The 23,008-nt window shown below is 33.0% G+C and overlaps 1 protein-coding gene across 2 annotated transcripts; it reads right to left on the bottom strand.

The window, feature by feature from the left end:
* Positions 1 to 460: 460 nt before the first annotated feature.
* On the bottom strand, positions 461 to 21,861 carry LOC125651626 (BLOC-1-related complex subunit 8-like). Of its 2 annotated transcripts, XM_048880312.2 has the most exons (7): positions 21,721 to 21,861; positions 14,673 to 14,759; positions 13,639 to 13,751; positions 13,430 to 13,494; positions 13,222 to 13,329; positions 6,999 to 7,109; positions 461 to 1,257 (listed from the first exon to the last, which is right to left on the bottom strand). In XM_048880312.2, exons 1-7 carry the CDS (start codon positions 21,767 to 21,769, stop codon positions 1,176 to 1,178), a joined length of 615 nt encoding a protein of 204 aa, XP_048736269.1. In that variant the 5' UTR covers positions 21,770 to 21,861; the 3' UTR covers positions 461 to 1,175. The 2 variants fall into 2 exon arrangements, with proteins under 2 accessions (XP_048736269.1, XP_048736270.1); XM_048880313.2 differs by lacking the exon at positions 6,999 to 7,109 and having other exon boundaries at positions 21,721 to 21,860.
* Positions 21,862 to 23,008: the final 1,147 nt, after the last annotated feature.

Below are 23,008 nucleotides of genomic sequence, written 5' to 3'. Positions count from 1 at the left end.
CTGTATCCATAAAACTGGAACACTGTTTGACCAACTTCTAGTCTGATAGTAGTTCACAGTGCACCAATCCAACTGATATCCAAACTGAACTTGTATTCCTCCAAAAGGAAGCTTGTGACTAAATCTATAATGAAAAAAGTCCAGAAAACTGTTTGACATACTTATGTTTGACCTCCTTTTAGCCCTAAAGTAGCAGGGCGCACCAATCCAGCTGAAATGAAAACTCGCTCTTACACTTCTTGAGGGAGAAATTGAGACAAAATTCATGCGTCTGTTATGGGAAAAAGTCTGGAAAACATGATCTCAGACGGACTCACGGACGGACAGCACCATAACATAACATGTCCCGTCTTTCGACAGGTGTATAAAAATCATAGTAGATGATTCATGTGAGCTATGTGGCCCTTAGGCCTCTCATGTTGGAATATATCTCGGCTTCAAAAGAAAATGCTGATTACAATTATACTTCTTAAACATTTAATTATGAATAAAGGTATGATGCAACATTTCACAAATGAAGTAGGAGCAACACAAATGAGACAAGGACAAGATTCAACATTTAATCAAGACAGACTTAGCAGAATAAATAAATATGAAAATAAAATCACTATTTCCATAGTGTTGAATAAATCATGTGTTGCAATTTGAATCTTTTTATGACTGGATGCAAAAAAATACCAAATATGAGGGACAAGGTCATGGGATAAATTAGTTACATTATTGACAGCTTGTTGATGTATACAAAATATCTGCCTTCTCGTATGCAATAAATCAACAATATTTTGTATACATCATCTCCTGTCATCATGTAACTATTACTAAAAGTTCATTGCTATATCAGGTGGATCTGAAGCAATAAATCTATCAAATTAGCAGAAAATATCCAATCATGAATTATTGTATTCCTGACAGTACATGTACAATTCCTGGTCAGAATCTCTGATGTGCATTGACCTCAGAGGTCACCAGTTTAGAAAAATATTTGTAAACATGCCAGGAAGTGAAACTGATTGATTCTGCCATAAAACAATAAATTCAAAGTTAAACAAAAACGGAATATTGGTATATTCTAACAAAGCTTTATGTAATGGATTATACAACATTATTTCTTTTACAACAGTGAATGTTTTGGTGTATACATAAAACCAATAAATTAAATCTAAATGAATAAAGTGTCATGATTGATTTTTGTCTTGTCCATCCACCACAGTGCTGTTGATGGAAGTTTTACCAGGTGATGTCAGATTATGGTCATCTCTACAAAACAAAAACAAAAAACCCATTATAAAGTAAGGTTCATTTAAAGTAAACAAGATTGCTACGCGTAGCCATGTCCCCCACCGACACAAAAAAAAAGTTGGAAGCACAAATTTCCCATAACTCCTGTAAAATTTGTCGAATTAAAATGGTGGTGCAATATGATCAACTACATATGGTGACTAACAAGCCTACAAAATTTGAACAAAATCCGTACAGTGGTATTTGAGGAGTTGCATCCACACAGTATTTCTATAGTGCAGCATGTACTAATTCAACAAAGTCTCATATATTTCCTGTGAAATTTGTCAAATCAAAATGGTGGCGCTATATGATCAACTACATATGGTGACTAACAATCCTACAAATTTTGAACATGGTCCATTGAGTTGTTTTGGAGGAATAGCGTCCTCTAAAAGCTCTTATAGTACATGTATCATGTACAAATTCAACAAAGTCTCATAACTCCTGTAAAGTTAATTGAATCAAAATCTTGGTGCAATATGATCAACTACATATGGTGACTAACAATCCTACAAAATTTGAACAAAATCCGTTGAGTGGTTTTGAAGGTGTTGCGTCCACAAAGTGAAGTGGGACGGATGGACGGACACCAGTATTTCTATGTCCCCTTCCGCGTTGCGGTGGGGGACAAAAATCACTGTTGTCTACAAATCATTATATTTTCTTACCCATGTGATTGAAAGAAACTTATACTTTACAGGCAAAAATTGTGAATATATAACAGTGACTAAAATACATGTATTTTACACCACAACATTCAAACACACAACATCAATGATAACTCGGTAGCTGAGTTAATTTATAAAGTTTTTGCCATGGAAACCAAGGTTTTACTATTAACCTGCAAAACATTATTTCTCATTCTTATCTAAATGGCAATGAATTCAAGATCCCCCTTCCTAAAAACATTCATTAAGATAAATAAAGAAAAAAAGAATGTCATGAAAATGTTGATTTGTGGGGTGATTTTTTTTCAAACCAAACAAATTCAATAATTTCAATATTGATTCTGACTAGAAAATATGGACAACACACTACAGTAAAACGCATTTATAGCAAACCTCCAGAACCAGCGAAAAACAGTTCATTATATTAACCAAACTTCATTATACAGTAAAACACGGTTATAGCAAACCTCCAGGGCCAGCGAAAAATAGATCATTATAACCAAACTTCATTATATTCAATATAATTTTTACTTTTCCCTCATAGGGGAATAAATATCACTTTGCAGTAAGCATGAATTTGTTATAAGTTTTTGTTATAAGCATGTTTTACTGTATAATGTTGGCAAAATCAAAACAGATTAGACTAATTATAACCATAATTCAAAATAACAGATATTAGCATTTTATCTACTACATGTAGTTAATCATTAAATAGGTGAGATATACAAAATTAATATGATGTTACTAAAGAATAATAAATTCACTATGTACACTGTCACAAAAATGTCTTTTTCTTGCCACTTTCTCTCCACTGGCAACAAACTTTTTCTAAGCTTTGTGCATGATAGCAAGGGAGATCTGAAGAACTATTCACCCAAGACAAATTGTTGTCTTCGAGTAATGTGATTTTTCTTGGGTGAATAGATCTTCGTATCTCCCAAACATCCATGCAATAAATTGTTCATTGTATTGAAACAAAGCTGGACTACAACAAGAATATAAGTAAATCTAATGGATGTTCCCCGAACTGCAACTAACCAATGAACTACCTCATATGACAAATGATTTTTACAGTGATCAATAACTTGAAATATTGTTGAAATGAAGGGTATTTTTTTCATATACAAGATATATGTTACATATATATTGATACATAAACCAAGTAAATGATTAGTACTCAGTGAGTGATCAAATACATGGAATTCTTATTATATCATGTTATTTCGTTGTTCATGTGCATCATATTTAACAAATACATGGAATTCTTATTATATCATGTTATTTCGTTGCTCATGTGCATCATATTTAACAAATACATGGAATTCTTATTATATCGTGTTATTTCGTTGCTCATCTGCATCATATTTAACATATACATGGAATTCTTATTATATCGTGTTATTTCGTTGCTCATGTGCATCATATTTAACATATACATGGAATTCTTATTATATCGTGTTATTTCGTTGCTCATCTGCATCATATTTAACAAATACATGGAATTCTTATTATATCGTGTTATTTCGTTGCTCATCTGCATCATATTTAACAAATACATGGAATTCTTATTATATCGTGTTATTTCGTTGCTCATCTGCATCATATTTAACAAATACATGGAATTCTTATTATATCCTGTTATTTCGTTGCTCATCTGCATCATATTTAACAAATACATGGAATTCTTATTATATCGTGTTATTTCGTTGCTCATCTGCATCATATTTAACAAATACATGGAATTCTTATTATATCGTGTTATTTCGTTGCTCATCTGCATCATATTTAACATATACATGGAATTCTTATTATATAGTGTTATTTCGTTGCTCATCTGCATCATATTTAACAAATACATGGAATTCTTATTATATCGTGTTATTTCGTTGCTCATCTGCATCATATTTAACAAATACATGGAATTCTTATTATATCGTGTTATTTCGTTGCTCATGTGCATCATATTTAACAAATACATGGAATTCTTATTATATCGTGTTATTTCGTTGCTCATGTGCATCATATTTAACATATACATGGAATTCTTATTATATCGTGTTATTTCGTTGCTCATGTGCATCATATTTAACATATACATGGAATTCTTATTATATCGTGTTATTTTGTTGCTCATGTGCATCATATTTAACAAATACATGGAATTCTTATTATATCGTGTTATTTCGTTGCTCATCTGCATCATATTTAACATATACATGGAATTCTTATTATATCGTGTTATTTCGTTGCTCATGTGCATCATATTTAACAAATACATGGAATTCTTATTATATCGTGTTATTTCGTTGCTCATGTGCATCATATTTAACAAATACATGGAATTCTTATTATATCGTGTTATTTCGTTGCTCATGTGCATCATATTTAACATATACATGGAATTCTTATTATATTGTGTTATTTCGTTGCTCATGTGCATCATATTTAACATATACATGGAATTCTTATTATATCGTGTTATTTCGTTGCTCATCTGCATCATATTTAACAAATACACGGAATTCTTATTATATCGTGTTATTTCGTTGCTCATGTGCATCATATTTAACATATACATGGAATTCTTATTATATCATGTTATTTCGTTGCTCATGTGCATCATATTTAACATATACATGGAATTCTTATTATATCATGTTATTTCGTTGCATCATATTTAACAAATACATGGAATTCTTATTATATCGTGTTATTTCGTTGCTCATGTGCATCATATTTAACATATACATGGAATTCTTATTATATCATGTTATTTCGTTGCTCATCTGCATCATATTTAACAAATACATGGAATTCTTATTATATCGTGTTATTTCGTTGCTCATCTGCATCATATTTAACATATACATGGAATTCTTATTATATCGTGTTATTTCGTTGCTCATCTGCATCATATTTAACATATACATGGAATTCTTATTATATCGTGTTATTTCGTTGCTCGTGTGCATCATATTTAACATATATCTATTACTTGCAGATATGACATTGTTTTTATGTTTCCACTTTAGTAAAATATTTCTTTCGACAGTATTTTGTATTTCCTACATTTGAATATTTAAACAGAAGCCACTTTTAATACATTATATTGTCTTCCTCATGGAGACTGTGTAGGTCCACTTTGTCCCAGTTCCACTAAATGCACCACCTACACAGAAGAGTTCTTATCTTGAAACTAGAATATTGTGACCTCACTCTACCTCTTGGGGCCACAATTCAAACTAACTTGAATCTGAATTACCTAAGGATGCTTTCATACTTAATTATAGTTATGGTTTCTTGAGAAGATTTTCTTTTTTTGTTCTCTCCATTTATCCCCATGTAAAACTTTGAATCCATATTGAGGCCTCAACCTGTATCTTCGGGGCATTGATTTGAACAAACTTGAATCTGCACTACTTGAGGATGTTTGCATATCAATTTGACTGCTCATGACCCTATTGCTTTTGAGAACAAGATTTTTTCCTATATATTCTCATGGAAAACTCTGATCCCCCATTGAGACCACCGGTCACTGTAGTTCAGTGTTTGCTTTGTAACTGGGAGGTTGTGAGTTCGAGCCCCGCTCATGCCATGGCCGCGTCAAACCCAAGACGTTAAGAAAGGTAGTGATTGCTCCTTCGCCAAATGTTCGACATTCAGAAGCGAAAATCATGGCTCTTTCATGTATGACCTTAAAAATAGAGGTCTCGTGCTGCGGCAGGCATTGGCACTATAAAGAACGCTCACTGCTATGGCCCTGAATGCTAAGCATAGGTCTAAAATTGTGGAACTTCACCTACAGCTAGTGACGTCTCAATATGAGTGAAAAATTCTCAAAGGGACATAAAAACAGTAAATCAATCAACAACCTATTGACCACCACCACCCCTTTGACTATGATTTGAAGGAACTTGAACCTCCACTACCTGAGGATAATTGAATATTTATGAAAGGTGAAGATAACGAACAGTGATCAATCTCAAAACTCCTATAAGCAATACAAAATAGAGAGTTGGGCAAACACGGATCCCTGGACACAACAGAGGTGGGATCAGGTGCCTAGGAGGAGTAAGAAGCATCCCCTGTCGACCAGTCGCACCCGTCGTGAGCCCTATATCCTGATCAGGTTAAGAGTTATCCGTAGTTAAAATCAGTGTGCCAAGAACGGTCTAACAATTAGTATGAAACACATCAGACAGCATTTGACCCAATGATAGGTTGTATTTGCAAACTAGATCGTTATATGACTAATGACCCTGCTGTTCTTCAAAAGAAGATTTTCTCATATGCCAAGTTAAACTTTGATGCCATAATGTGGTCCCACCCTACCCTCCAGGGCCATGATTTGTATGAACTGCTAGGTGCACTACCTGTGAATGCTTGCATATCAATATGACTAATTATGGTACTGTTCTTGTTTAGAGGAACTCTAAAGATAATTTCTCATATATAAGTATTACTTTATAAAACTGTGATACCCTATTGAGGCCTCATCCAACCCCCCAACCCCAGGGGACCATGATTTAAACAATCTATATTCTACACTATACCTTTTGATGCTTGCATATCCAATTAACTAATCATGGTCACACTCTTCTTGAGAGGATATTTAAATATTCCCACGTAAAATTTTTACCCAGTATAGTATGTGGGCTCATCCTGTGTCCAGGGGCCATGATTTGAACAAACAGAATATTAATTCTTAAAAACAATTATTATAATATATATCCCCCCAAAAATTTGGATAAAATCATTCATCTTGGCCAATGATACATGTAAAAAAAAATATCTAAAGGGGTCACATTTTTAATTCCATCTTAAATTTTGAGGCAAGCCATTGCAACTTATGCACATTTTTTTAATACTGACAATGCTCCTTGACTGTTACTCAACCTTTAAATTTCTATGATGAATTTTTGTATAAATATGACTATTTTACTACCATAATGCTGGGATAACTAAACAAAATATGGCCTCGAGATGAAATAAATACATCAGCACAAAAATAGCGGTGGCCACATGCACAACAACCATGCTTTATCTTACAAATGGTTGTCGGATTTAGATGTAGATATTTCTTTGGAATTTCTTGCCACAGATACTTCACTGTCATCATGGGCAGCTATATACAGGCTAGACTGGGCTTTTCTCTGATTTCTGTCATAATTATATCATCAAACCTCATTGAAAGCATTGGTCCTTTTCAGATCATACATGTACAAGTATATCATATCAAGCTGAGATTCCAATGTTGGCTAGGGGGTCTTAGAATGCAAAGGGCTGGCAGTCTGATTAAAATCAGATTCTTTGATCCACTCACATAGATCACTACATGTTACCCTCTATCGGGTTACTTCAGATCCTTGTGTAACGATCTATGTGAGCGGATCTTCAGAGTGTAACAATATATAAATATTGCATGTAGTTGAGGGTAACATTGAAAATTTACTCTACGCCTCATTTGACAATGATTTCTCGAGGGGTGAAAATTTTCAATGTTACCCTCAACTACATGCAATATTTGTTTTATCATACTGAATGTAAACAACAAAACAGAAAGACTTACGTCTGTTGACATTTGATCAATCACTGTCATGCAATGTTTTGTATATCAATGGGGGTATTTGCTTTTATTATATATGCTCAAGTGATGTCACCTAACAATCTATGGCGAACTGTACATGCATAAATTTGATGCATGTGATAATTTTTATGATGTCACTCATTGTCAAGCACTGTTACCCGTTGCTAGATACTATCACCCTGGAGCTCGTGCTTTCTGTTCTCAGACGGTAATATGTTTTTTCAAATGTTTTTGACCAATCAGATTTGACTAAATTACATGAAAGTATAATAATTTAAAATACAAATACATAGAGAGTACTATGTACTTGATATGACATAGTTAAGGCATCGGTATTGTGACATCACAAAAGCAGCATACTAAATTGGCGCAAGTTAAAGTCAATAAGGTACCAAAAATAAAGCAATGACTTGAAATATAATATCTGAGTTATAATAATTAACTAATTGACTTACATTCAATTTAGGTTTGAATAACTTTACAAAAAATTCCTCTTTCGCTCTCAATAAGATTAACTATAATATTATACTTTCATGTAAAATACTCGAACCTGATCGGTCAAGAAGCATTTGAAAAAACATATTGTTACCCTTTGAGAACAGAAAGCACACGCTCCAGAGTGATAGCATCTAGCAACGGGTAACAGTACTTGACAACGGGTGATATTATAAAAAATTATCTTATTCATCTTTATGCGCGTACGGTTCACCGTAGATTGTTAGACGACGTCATTTGAGTGTTTGTAATAAACACGAATACCCATATTGATATGCGAGATATCGCATGACAGTGATTGATCAAATGTAAACAGACGTAAGTTTTTTCTGCTTTGCTGTTTATATAACATTCAGTATAATAAAACAAATATTGCTTGTAGTTGAGGGCAACATTGAAAAATTTCACCCCTTAATAAACCATTGTCAACCTCGGCTATGCCTCGGTTGACAATGGTTTTCTCGGGGTGAAAATTTTCAATGTTACCCTCAACTACATGCAATATTTATATAATGTTTGTTATTTTCTAAAACTTTATAAAATAGAAGCATCAAAAAGTTTCCATAATTAGCACATAAATCAAAATGCTCACTGCAGGGTCCATGTGTGTGTGTGTGTGTGTGGTGGGTGGGTGGGTAGGGGTGTGTGTGTGTGTGTGGTGGGTATGTGGGTAGGTGTGTGTGGTGGGTGGGTGGGTAGGTGTGTGTGTGTGTGTATCATCTTTGATGTTTTCTTGCATATAAATTGGCAGGAATATCCTCATTTTCAAGGTTTTATGAACAACACTGCTATTTGATTGTGTGGATTGTGCCCTTCTAAGACCTGTGCTAACGAAGATATTTTCACTGAGGTGCTGATATAATGCAGTTTTCAATCCAAGACTCATTTCACAATTCCTATATGCATAAGCATATAACTGAAACACCGATACTGCACAGATCAGATTTAGTATCACTTTTGTTAATGCAATACATTCTATATCTTTTTATCATACATTTCTGCAAAGTCATTCATGGCATTATTAAAATTGACATTTTCACCCTGCATTGATGTTCACTGGCTGTAGATCTATATTTCAGTAAAGGAATTAAACTTTTCAAATGCTGACAATTAGCAAAAGTAACCTCAAGTCTGGATGGATATGTAAAGGCCTTCAGTGGAAAATAGTTGCAAGGTAGGTGATGCTACCTAAATTAACAGAGAGGGGTTTATTAAATAGAATTTTAAGATCACCGGGATATTTTTTCTGGCATACTTCCTTGGAAATTGTACACGTTTTGGATTTTCTTATGGTAGTGTACACTATATGCTGTCTATACTGTCACATGACGGTACTAATGTACTGATATGTCATGTGACAGTACCAATGTACTGATGTCATGTGACGGTACCAATGTACTGATATGTCATGTGATAGTACCAATGTACTGATATGTCATGTGACAGTACCAATGTACTGATATGTCATGTGACAGTACCAATGTACTGATATGTCATGTGATGGTACCAATGTACTGATATGTCATGTGACAGTACCAATGTACTGATGTCATGTGATGGTACCAATGTACTGATGTGTCATGTGATGATACCAATGTACTGATATGTCATGTGATGGTACCAATGTACTGATATGTCATGTGACAGTACCAATGTACTGATATGTCATGTGATGGTACCAATGTATTGATATGTCATGTGATGGTACTAATGTACTGATATGTCATGTGATGGTACTAATGTACTGATATGTCATGTGATGGTCCCAATGTACTGATATGTCATGTGATGGTACTAATGTACTGATATGTCATGTGATGGTACTAATGTACTGATATGTCATGTGACAGTACCAATGTACTGATATGTCATGTGATGGTACTAATGTACTGATATGTCATGTGATGGTACCAATGTACTGATATGTCATGTGATGGTACTAATGTACTGATATGTCATGTGATGGTACCAATGTACAGATATGACATGTGATGGTACTAATGTACTGATGTCATGTGATGGTACTAAGGTACTGATATGTCATGTGACAGTACCAATGTACTGATATGTCATGTGATAGTACCAATGTACAGATATGTCATGTGATGGTACTAATGTACTGATATGTCATGTGATGGTACGAATGTACTGATATGTTATGAGTCTGTACCAATGTACAGATATGTCATGTGATGGTACTAATGTACTGATATGTCATGTGACAGTACCAATGTACTGATATGTCATGTGACAGTACCAATGTACAGATATGTCATGTGATGGTACCAATGTACTGATATGTCACATGGATCAAAGTTAACTAATGCTCATTTTAACAGGGACTGTTGTGGATGTTCCTCAAATATCCTTCCATTTAAAAAGTGGTGCCATTTGTTTCAGTAAGTTCTATTGAATCATTCAACAGATATTAAAATACAGTAAAAATTTCACATTATTCTGTTATTTATTGGAGAGCTATACAAATTAAGGCATTATCCAATCAAAATTTAACCAATGTGCATGCACTTCTTAATCAGTAAATTTTACCATGCCAATTCATCAAGCATCTCAGTATGTATAGTATAATTTTCAAAGCAATTATTTGAGACACAAGTCTTACCTATTATTCAATCAAAATTAAGCAAATGTTTATGCGCAATAATAGTAATTTTAACAATGCCACTAAGTGATACCTTTATTAAATGATCAGGAAGTTTTATGCCCTCTGATTGGTCCAGACGACCTTTTCTGGTGTGTACCCCAGAGTGAGTTCATTCCAAAACTAACGTTGGGAAGTTTATTTATGATTTCCCTCTTGACCAACCATAGCTTTGCTGACATTTTATCGACCAATCAAATTGCGCATTTTAACAGCATGTACCGGTAAGTCAAATGATGCGGCTTTACCAAACATCACTATCAATTACAATGTAAAAATTGGAGAAGAAATTTTATTACCATTACAGTTTCTAGGTTTGGATTGTTGAAATATGATTGTTATGATGTGTTACAATACACATGTTTTTGGGGTTTTTTTAATTTAAATATTGTGAAACTGTTATAAAATATCTGATCATTTTTAAAATAAACAACTAATGCCTGACCAAGTCCATATAGTCATGAGTAAATCTCATCAAAATTCAAAAATTGTATAATATCACAACTTCCAGATCATTTCCTTAAGAAATGAATCTGTAATTGAAGTATAAGTATCATCCAATCAAAAATTCAATGCACATTTCTTTTAAGTAATTTGACAATACAGATATGTTACAAGTCTTGATATATGAATTCAGAATAAATTTCAAAAGATTTCAATGAAAAATGAGGGAAATAAAAGTCAATCCAAAATAGGAAGTCCAAAAACAATGCACATCCATACACGTCTACTTCAACACAACCAACCACCTTATGTTCTAGATTCTTAAAGTAAGTACCATTGATGTCAATATCATTCCATTTTTCTCATTCACGAGAGAGTTACAGGTATTTAAATATCAGCCTGGCAATCAAAACTGAACGGACAATGTGTAAGTGATGTTGATTACACTTATCAGTAGAGAGTCCAAAACTATATATATACAACATCAATTTAAAAACATTGAAATCTAAAAATCATTAATGTTATAGATCAATACTTGATTTTAGATGTTAAAAATCACAATGCATGCACATTCACACATACACAAATTTGATTTAGCAATTTTTATTAACACCACTTATTTGGCATTGATATCATAAACCTGCAATGAAAATTTCATTTTCTCCGAGTCTTTTTCAATATTAGAAAGTTATGGCCATTTTAGTACCACGATATATCTACAACGTAAAATATTTTGATGAAAAACAAAAACATTATGATCCATCAAAGAATGACATCTCCAAAGATGATGCACGTTTACATTTTACTAATCTATATATTCATATTACCTACCTTCTATGAAAATTAGTTCATATCCTTCATTCATAACAGAGATATTGATGTTTTAGCATTATCCAATCAAAAAGAAGCACAAGTGCATGCAGATTGGTGATATTTACCAAGCCAATCAATTAAGGAACTAAATATAGACCTACAGCATAACTCTCAAACAATTTCATTGAAAAACAAACAAGAGGCCAATGGGCCACATCGCTCACCTGAGTCACCTTGGCCCATATCTAAAAATTTTCCCTATATATTCGCATGTAAAACTTTGATCCCTATTGTGGCCCGAACCTACCCCCAGGGGCCTTGATTTTAACAAACTTGAATCTGCACTATGTCAGGAGGCTTTCATGTAAATATAAACTTCTTTGCCCCAATAGTTGAGAAGAAGATTTTTAAAGATTTTCTATATATATTAGTATGTAAAACCTTGATCCCCTATTGTGGCCCCATCCTACCCCTGGAGGCCATGCTTTTAATAAACTTGAATCTGAATTATGTCAAGAAGCTTTCATGTAAATTTGTACTTTCCTAGCCCAGTGGTTATTGTGAAGATTTTTAAAGATTTTTTATATTTTACATATTTGTATGTAATTTTGATCCCCTATTGTGGTGCCATCCTACCCCAGGGGTCATGATTTTAACAAACTTGAATGTGCACTATGTCAAGAAGATTTCATGTAAATTTCAGTTCTACTGGCCCAGTGGTTCTGCAGAAGATTTTTAAATGACCCCCACCATATTTTGCATTTTTGTGATCATCTCCCCTTTAAAGTGGGCATGGCCCTTTATCTGAAGAAATTTGAAAGCCCTTCACCCAAGAATGCTTTTTGCTAAGTTTGGTTGAAATTGGCTCAGTGGTTCTGTAGAAGAAGTTGAAAATGTAAAAAGTTTACAGACAGACGAACAGATGACCGACAACAGGCGATCAGAAAAGCTCACTTGAGCTTTCAGCTCAGGTGAGCTAAAAAGTTAGACTGATTCAGAAGTTTGTCTACCAAAAATCCAATGTACATACCGGTACATGCATGTTCAGACAAAATGACATTTGTTCTGCACATCGACAGATGCTGTACTATCATCCTAAAAAAGGTTTCATCTCAATGCCTTGTGTAATTTCCAAGAACACTCCCAAACAAAAAAAAGTGCTGGGGAAAAATAAGAAGAAGAAACAGAGTAAAAACAATATGTTCCCAAACTTTGTTTGGAGAACATAATAAGAATCTTTAATAGATAAAGAGGATAATTCAAATTGTGCTCACTTTCTGTCTTCTTCGTAATCAATCTGTTGCTTCATAAACATGGCATTCTTCAACAAGTCTTGGATATTTTCAAAGTGAATACTACTCTTGTGAAGACTTTTGACAGCGCTAAATACAAATGATAAAGTTTATCAAAAGACATGACAATGATTATTAATAAATAATGTTGTAACACAAAATGACTGAATCCATTAATCCTCTTTCTTACTGTGTGGCATATTCTGTGTCAAAACTTGCACCCTGAACCTTCTGTTGCGTTTCCAGAACCTCATGCTTTCCAAACAAAGAACATTATCAATTATGCTAATGTTTATCCTCCTTCAATGTTATTTCTGATGGACAATGGTAAAATTGTAAAAGCCACATGTTTTGTATAATGAGCATTCAACAAATCAGAAGATTACAAAATCTATGTACCTTTTGCTCCACAAGCTGGGGGAGGGACTTTCTAACATGTTCCTGGATGCGGAAAAAAGCTAAGGATGGTTCATTGGCCACTACATTCATACTCTCTGATATTTTTTCAGCAACTAAAAATATATGAATGTAATAGATACATTATATAACAACTATTCATAATACTGTAAATAGCATTTTATTCATGAGAACATTAATTAGCATAATTTTGCAAGACTAGCCATGTGTGAAAATTTAGTTCTCGCTAATAAACTCTTACACATACAAGATTTAATCAATAAATAATGTCTCACGAAAGTTAGCTGTCTAATGAATAAATGTATCATTGTATCCCTGCGAAAATAAGGTCTTGCAAAATTAAAGTGGTCTACAGTACAAGTTTTACTTAACCATCATTTGATGCAAGTTAAAAACTGGAAATTGATAACAATTTTCCTAAATTATGTATCTTTAAAGGGACTGGTTCACGATTTTTGAACAAAATATTTTTTATTTTTGATGTTAAATATTAAAAGTATAACTCATTTAATGTTGACAACCAAAATTTTGACCTTCTGAATGCAAGAATAAAAGCTATATTTTAGCCTTCAATATGTGTTATGTAAACAAAGACTCGAGTCTTTTTATGTATACAAACAAACACGTGAAATATCAATTTTGTGATATAAAGCATCTTAATTTTGCATAGTCGAACATTTTAACTTTTAGATGTCACATGTTACCCGAAAAATGCTTGAAATGTGAAAGTTATAATAAACTTAGATAGATATCCATTTCTTTTGAAAATTTTGTGAACAATAACATACCGCAACCTTTGTTTACAAAACAAATAATGAACTCTTTAAAAGGAGCTTCTGTGATAATGCATAACCTTGATTTTTATGTGAAATCTTTTAAACATATTAGACAGTAGATTTTGATCATTAAAAGTGAAAAATAAAATTTTGGGGAAAATCGTGAATCAGTCCCTTTAAAACCATTTCCCAATGCTTTATGAATACTAGCAAGAAGTTTTTACGCAAAAAATTGTGAACCTTTTTTAACTTTGTGTTCCATTTCTTCATCTTGTGCCTCTCGAAATAAATTGCTGGTAGTCATCATGTTGTAACGAATATCCGCACCTGAAATCAAAACATGAAAATAATTAATGTCATTCAGTGGGTTTTAGCAGGCTACATTGTATTTTGAAGGACCTTAATAGCGAGCGGTGGCCGAGTGGTTAGGCCATCAGACTCTCGACCGAAAGGTCGTGGGTTCGAGTCCTGGCCGCGGCAGGGCTGACGTTGTGTCCTTGGGAAAGGCACTTTACATGAATTTCCTCACTCCACCCAAGTGTAAAAGGGGTACCTGGCTAAAGACAGTGAAAGATATTGTTAGAATCTTAGTGCTCTAGCGCTTGTAATGGCAGCTTGCACTGTATGCTTCCTAGGAGGCTGAGAAAGTTCTAGATTGATATAAGGTCTGCCGAGGTAATAATGTACATTGATTATTGTAAAGCGCTTTGTGCAGCATACGCTGGATAATGCGCTATATAAAACCAATCATTATTATTATTATTATTATTATTAAGCTCGCTCCAGTGATTACACATATGAGTCACGTGATTTGCTCTTCATCAACTGAAAAAAGATGAGTATTACTCATAATGCTTCTGGAAAAATGTCGCCGTCGCTGCAGTATACTTCATTGACAATCCCATAATTAAAATAATTAGATTAATTGTTTAGAAAGTACCATGACCGTTTTTGAATTCCAGACAAGCTTTTTCATAGCTTCAAACGTTTTGTTTTTGTTTAGTTTGAAAGAGAGAAAAACATTGCAGCTAATATGACGTCACAATGTAACTGTTTACATCCACTGCGCTATATTTCCTGCGTTAAATGAAGAGGCGGATAAAATGTCTACTAAGTGTAAGAGATGTATTTTAATACCATATTTTTATGTATATGTTAGAAAAAGAAAGAAAAATATTTTAGCATAGCTAGGATTCGAACCGGGGTTGTTGTGGTCTGGAATTGCCAATCCGGTGTGTTTACCACTTGACCATTGCAGATTATATACGATAGCAAAGTTGTTACGCAATAATCTGCAATGGTCAAGTGGTAAACACACCGGATTGGCAATTCCAGATCACAACAACCCCAGTTCGAATCCTAGTTATGCTAAAATATTTTTTTAATTCTTTTTCTAACATATACATAAAAATATGGTATTAAAATACATCTCTTACTATGATGTTGCAAGATGTTAATGGGCTTCGCTCGTCTCAATGGTCACACCATAAAACATATTAGCTTGGCATTCTCCTGAATGACCAATTATCCATCATTTGCTAACCAAAGAATTAAAAAGGTCAAGGAGAGCGAGAGAATTTCATAATCTGCCATACATCTGTAGTATTTTGAATCATACCTGCAGACAGAGAGAGAGAGAGAGAGAGAGAGAGAGAGAGAGAGAGAGAGAGAGAAGTTGCCTGTAGAAACAAATAATTGTGATATGTTTTTTAATGTCATCTAACGATGTTGTATAGGGACACATATACTTGTATGGTCTTCACTTAGTCAGTACCCAGGAAGGGAGTTCTTGTTGTGATCTTGAGTATGCTGGAGGGCCCACCCCCATGAGAGAGAGAGTTACATAAATCCTGCTTTACACTACTTTGCCTAAACAATAGTAATATGTTAATTACAGGCAATTCTTATGTTAACAGTGATTGACATTTCATCTTAAGAAATATTTGGTGACATGATCAAATTCCATCAAGATTGTATTTCCCTGTATGGTTAACATGGAACTATTTACAGGGATTCAAGAGTTTCATTTAAGTTAGCACTCCACAAATTCTACGCCCATTTTAATGATCTAATTTGCAAACACAACCTGTCATTAGGTTGAATGTGTTCTTTTCATACTGATTTGGACTACAGATCACTCCATTCACCAGATCACAGTGGCTGAGACTGGTCAACAGGGGATGCTTACTCCCACCTCTAGTGTTTCCAGAGGTCTGTGTTTGCCCTACTCTCAATTTTGTATTTTTTTATTGGATTTATAAGATTCATCACTTTTCATTATCTTCACTTTTTCATTGTAGCCAAGTTTTAAGGGGACCAAGATGCAAAATTTAAGTAGATTTTAATGCATTGAATTTCCATGGTAACCATGGTTTTTTGAGTCATAGTTGAAAGGTGTAAAAGTTGTGTAAGAAATACATAACTGGTAAGGTCAGGGTAATATTTTTGGTTTGGGGGGGGGGGGCTCAGGCTCATCATTTTGTAAAATAAGGTTAGTTTTTTTTTTAATTTATTTTTTGTCAACATATGATAAATTATCCCATCCAAACTCATGATAAAGTGCTGATCTGGAAGAGTTGGTTTCTCTCACTGTACAGTTATTCCACACTACACTAGCATATCCCAAGACGGGACGAATAAAGGAGGTGTTATGACATACCGTAGTTGTTTACCATTGAATTGCACAATTGTGAACTCGTAATTAAGATAAAACTATTGCTATATTTACATGAAATTCTCTCAAGAGATCTCTTTTATTGGAAAAAGTTATTTATTCATTAAATGTCTCCATTTGGTACACACCCTACGGAATTCTAGTCAACTCGGCCCCTGGTAAACTCGGCACTTAGTGAATTCGGCACTTGGTTAATTCGGCACGTAGTGAATTCTGCACTTGGTTAATTCGGCACTTAGTGAATTCGGTACTTATATATATATAGGGGGACAATTTAAGTCCTACTTTATTTAATATTTTTGTTGATGACTTTGAAAATTACTTTGATAAAGTAGTAACTTATCCTGTATCTTTAGGTGATATAACTTTTAATCACTTATTTTTTGCTGATGATCTTGTTTTATTATCAGAGTCAGCTGAAGGCCTCCAAAATTGTATAGACACTCTTTCAAAATATTGTATAGAATGGAAGTTGCATGTAAACTTAGAAAAAACAAAGGTTATGGTTTGTTCTACCAGGAAAACAAAGATCAATTATGGATTTTATTATAACAATTCTACTATAGATGTAACTGATAAGTACAAATATCTTGGTATAATTTTACAATCAAATGGCAATTTAAAACATGCCTGTGAGGATCTTGCTGCTAGAGCCAGAAAAGCTTACTTTGCCTTGAAGCGTAAACTACCTTTTGGCTCTGATCTCTCACCAAACTTGTGGTTAAAACTATATGAATCAATTATTGTCCCAATTTTAACATACTCCTCAGAAATTTGGATCTCTGACTTTAATGCAAACCCCAATAATTTTGATAAAACTCCTTTTGAAAAAATTCAGAATTTTATTTTGAAAAACATCTTAGGTGTACATAATAAAGCATCAAACTTGGCAACAAAAATGGAATTAGGTGTTCTCCCTATTCATGCCAAAATATACCAGCTTGCTATTAAATACTATTCTAGATTGGAAAATTTAGCAAAATCTAATGATAATCACAATGTTTTACTAAGGAATGCTTACTTGGAAGATGTACACTTGGCTAGTGAAAATAAAAAATGCTGGCAAACTTGTATAAAATCAATACAAAAGATGTTAAATGTTAACGTTGACACTGAATGTAAAATGTTTATTCCTAAACTTAAAAAATTCTTTGAAAATAAATTCTTTTCTGAACTTCAACATATTAACAACACTCAAAGTGGTAAGCTCTCATTTTATAGTACATTATTCAACCATGATGTTATGAAACTAGAAGTCCAACCATATTTATGTCTTCCACTTCCTAAGAATTTAGTTTCTTATCTTACCAAATTAAGAATAAGTGCACATAAGTTGTATGTAGAAACAGGTCGATATTGTAATCCTGTCATTCCTAGAGAAAATAGATTTTGTTTTCATTGTCAAACTATTGTTGAAGATGAAAAACAATTTTTACTTGATTGTCCTGTGTATGAACATATTAGAAAATTGCATTCAAAACTACTAGATATTAATACCTTATTTTGTTTACTAAATCCATATAACCTTGTATCTACAAAACAAACCTGTCTATACATCAGAGACTGTTTTAATGTTAGAAATAAGTTTTCAACAGTTTGATATTTTGTAATATATCAATATATATGTGTATCTATGTATGGCTAACAACACATTCTTATATAATGTGCTTTAGTGCCAATAAAGAATTGAAAGAAAGAATATATATATATATATATATATATATATATATATATATTCTTATACGAATATAAGGATTTTGTTTATATTGAACAATATGTGTGCAATATTTCTATATTATTATTAACTTAGTGAATTGAGCAGGTGAATTTGGCACCGAGTTAATTCGTCACTTCTTTATAATTTTGAATATAAGAATAATGAGTATACTGAACAATATTTGTGTAATATTTCTAGGTTTTAGTTCAGGATACGCTAAAGTGAAAACCGTCCAATATTTATTTTTACAAATAGTCCAAAATTATGAGAGATGTAGAGTTCAAACTTTCACATTTTGTAAACACGCCATAGCTTAACAAATAAAGAGTGTTACGTGAAAGAAAAGTATGAACTTCTTCTTTCAGGCCAAATTATCTGTCAAGCTATGGTATGTGTATACTTGTAAGAGATATGTCTTCAACATTTATTTAGAAATGATTGCCAGATGGTGTTATTAATATTAATCAGAAAGAAGATTTTATGTTTCCTCGATCCGAGTCCTCCCAGTCTCATGTAAACATTGTACATGTATTTACAAAGATATTCCGGTGTTATTTGAATATGAAAAATCTTAGGTACTTGTGATGTTCATTGTAATATTTGATATATATTTCCAAAATATATTTTTATTTCAAGGGGGTTCTTTAGCATACATTTAAAACAAGAATATTATTAGTACAGGTATTGCACTAGTTGTTTTTGTGATTTCAAAATATGACATTTTTCTACGGTATTATATAATTTATCAAATGTAGCCAAATCCTATTTGCAACTCGTTACCAGACGACAGCTCTACCAGTCAATCTGGATGCTAAATATCTTGTATTAACTATGTCTCCAGACTGATAATTATTAATCAGAGATCACATCTCCTCTATACACTGTATATATCAATACAGGTTTATATTGATACGTTTTCAGATTCCAATGACACAACTATGGAAGGATATAATTTATGAAATAAAACCATAACACTATATATAGTGATTGCCTGCTTAGTTTTATGTGCATCCATCATGTATTCTACATGTACACCATATACAATCTAAATAAATAATAGTTTAACCCAACATGCAATTTAAATAACACATAGATACAGCATACAACATGTATTCCACATGAACATTTATTAATCACACATTTATAACACACGAGTCCCACATAAACCACAGATACTGTATAACGGGTATATCATTTTTGTGGTAATTAAGAGAAATCCTCAAAATTTACAAGTACAAAATATTTAGTTTTCTATAGATATAATTGGACCGCAGAAACTAAAAATATAGATATACTTTGATGCCATTAGGGGATCAAATCAAATCGCAAAATTTTTGATATACTGAAAATACCCGTTTTACAGTAACGCATGTATATCCAACACACAATGTATGAATGAAATAAAAGGCATTTGTTTTAAAGTTCATATTTATTAACACATAATTTGGTGTTCCGGGTTGGTTCCCTTTTGGGCATCAGGCAATGGTCTTTCAGGGCAGTCCATAGCTTCAAGGACACTGAATTTAATCGATATTGAAGGACGAAAATCTATTCAGCTTTCATTTCTAATTTAAACTCATTTCTTGATATTTTGTGTACTTTCCTTTAAAAATAATTTTGTGGCCCTTAAAATGGCCTTTGATATTCTGTATCTTGCAATCTTTCAAACATTTATTTTAATCAACTGAAAAGTGAAATGAAATCTACTCCGCTTTCATTTCTAATTTAAAACACATTTTTTGATATTTGTATAATTTAAGGCTTTCTTTTCGAAATAATTTTGTGGCCCTTAAAAGGGCCTTTGTTATTCTGTATTTTGTAATCTTTATTTACATCGGAGGGCTTTCTTTATCGTCGATAAATAGTGCTGCAGGCCGCTCTGATTCAGATGTATCTTGTCAGCAACATACTGCTGTGGATACTCGAGCCTGAATTTCACGTAGTCTTCTTTGAAGTAACGTTATAGGGCTCTGTTTATGACTTTCGCCTTCTTCTGGAATAGAAAACTGGATAGACCAGGACTCTTTGGTGACTCGCCTCTTGGAATTATGCTTCCTACCAACACTCGCTCGACACCAGACGCATACAACTGTTCAACCAAATCAATAATTGGTCGAAGGATGTCTTCTTTTTGGGATGAGGCAGTGATGTTGTTGCCGCCAACATGCAGAAAGACTGTAGCAGGGCAATACTCAATCAAATCATTCCACACGTCTTTGGGAACTCTTGGGGCACGCATCCCACCTTTGTGGAAAAAAGCCAATGGTCCTGGCTCTTGCCGTCTCTTGCCGTGTCAAATTCATAGCATCTTCTCACATGGGAAGACCCAAGTACTGCATACCTCTGTCTTGTTGTCATGATTGATACATTCTTCTTTAGGCAGATACATATATATAGGACACGAAATTGAAGTAATCTCATGTCTCCTAATTATTTTCTCGTAATTATCACCTTGTGATACTCTATTACTACTTCCAAGTTGTTTTAACAAAGTCATCCCTTAATTGACCAATCTTATATTACCTGTCTCATAAAATTTTATTTCTAATTATCACCCCTAAAGAACAATAGTGGCAAGTACCCAAAAAAATCTCATAATTCGTCTTTCTTTTATTCATATAAAAACAGCTTTAAAACAAACCAAAACAAGTGCCGAATTCACTATGTGCCGAGGCCAAATTCACTAGGTGCCGAGTTAACCAAGTGCCGAATTAACTTATTTTTCAAGTGCCGAATTAACCAGGTGCCGAGTTGACTTGTATATTGTACCCCACCCTACCCCCAAAAATAAAGCTTACATAATTGCCCATTGCCATTATCAATTTGGTCAAAATGATAGACCCCAAAAAGGGAAACAAAACAAAACTTTGATTTACTACATGTTATAGAATTTTCACCTTGCATCTTCTTGTCATTTAGGTATGAATAACTAAATGCACTATCCATTCGCAAACATGATAATTATGATTCTTTTCAATAACCATCAAACCGGATAATTATTCTTTCACACAAATTACAGAACCAAATGAAAAATTTTAAAATCCGAATTATAACTGCTGAGACTAAATGCACCAAATGCTCGAGATAGTGGTTATGTACATAATCGAGGAATTAAAAATGACAATGCAGATGTATTTTGCTAAATAGTAAATTAATTATTCAATCAATTCATAAAGTCCTATGTTGCTAAAAATTTGATTAAGATATATGGTAGTAGTTACAGGGCTATATTGACCTGGGTAGTTTAGTGGTTAGATACACATGCAGGGGCTCGGTTGTCAGATATTGAAGTTTTGTATTATTTGTTCCCGAATAATGAATTGAAGCTTTGCATGATTTGTGTCCGAATAATTGATTATATAAATAAAATCCACCACTAAAATCCACTTTTTTCGAGTTTTTTTTTTTTTTTTTTTTTTTTTTTTTTTTTTTTTAAAGTATCATGTATACTTTTTTTAATGTACACATGATACATAATAAATGTATATCTTATACAGTCTTAAATATGTATGTCTAATGTGTATTTTACCCTTGTTCGTATGGATAGCTAAATTTGCATAAATTCAAACAATTGAAGATATCTTTAATTATTTAAAAATATCATAAATTCATTTGACTCGCGCAACAATATGCATATTAAAGATCTCTTTAATGAATAATATTGATGCTCTACAAACAATTGAATTGATGTGCGCAGTACAATTCAATTGAAGAGAGCAATTTAACTCGGTATAATGCGCGCATAAATTTAATTCAATTAATGCGTCCAATAATTTTTTAAAAGAGAGCAACTATGTAATTAGAGATATCTTCAGTTCAACATATCCACAGCTGAAGTTGAATTGTTTCTCTTTAACATAATGGATGTGTGCATTAATTCCTTGTACAAAAGCGTTGTAAATTATTAAAGATATCTTCATTTGAATGAAAGAGATCATAAAATCATTTATACCGAGCTCCAAATTAAATTTTGCAAGCAATAATCCTAACACATTGATGATATCTTCGAATGATTAATGGTATCTTCAATTATTTGAGTGTATGTTAATTTGGCTCTCCATATGTTCGCTGTCATTATTTTGTGTGCTAGGTGATTGCTATTTTCATAATAACATTTTGAAATCAGAGTAATCTACCATGATAAAGTGCGGTCAAAAGTTCATTATATATACCACTGTATGAACT

Source organism: Ostrea edulis, chromosome 5 (assembly GCF_947568905.1).
Source record: "Ostrea edulis chromosome 5, xbOstEdul1.1, whole genome shotgun sequence".
Lineage (NCBI taxonomy): Eukaryota > Metazoa > Mollusca > Bivalvia > Ostreida > Ostreidae > Ostrea > Ostrea edulis.
Note: the sequence above shows the minus strand (reverse complement) of the source record. Positions and strands in the feature narration are given on the sequence as shown.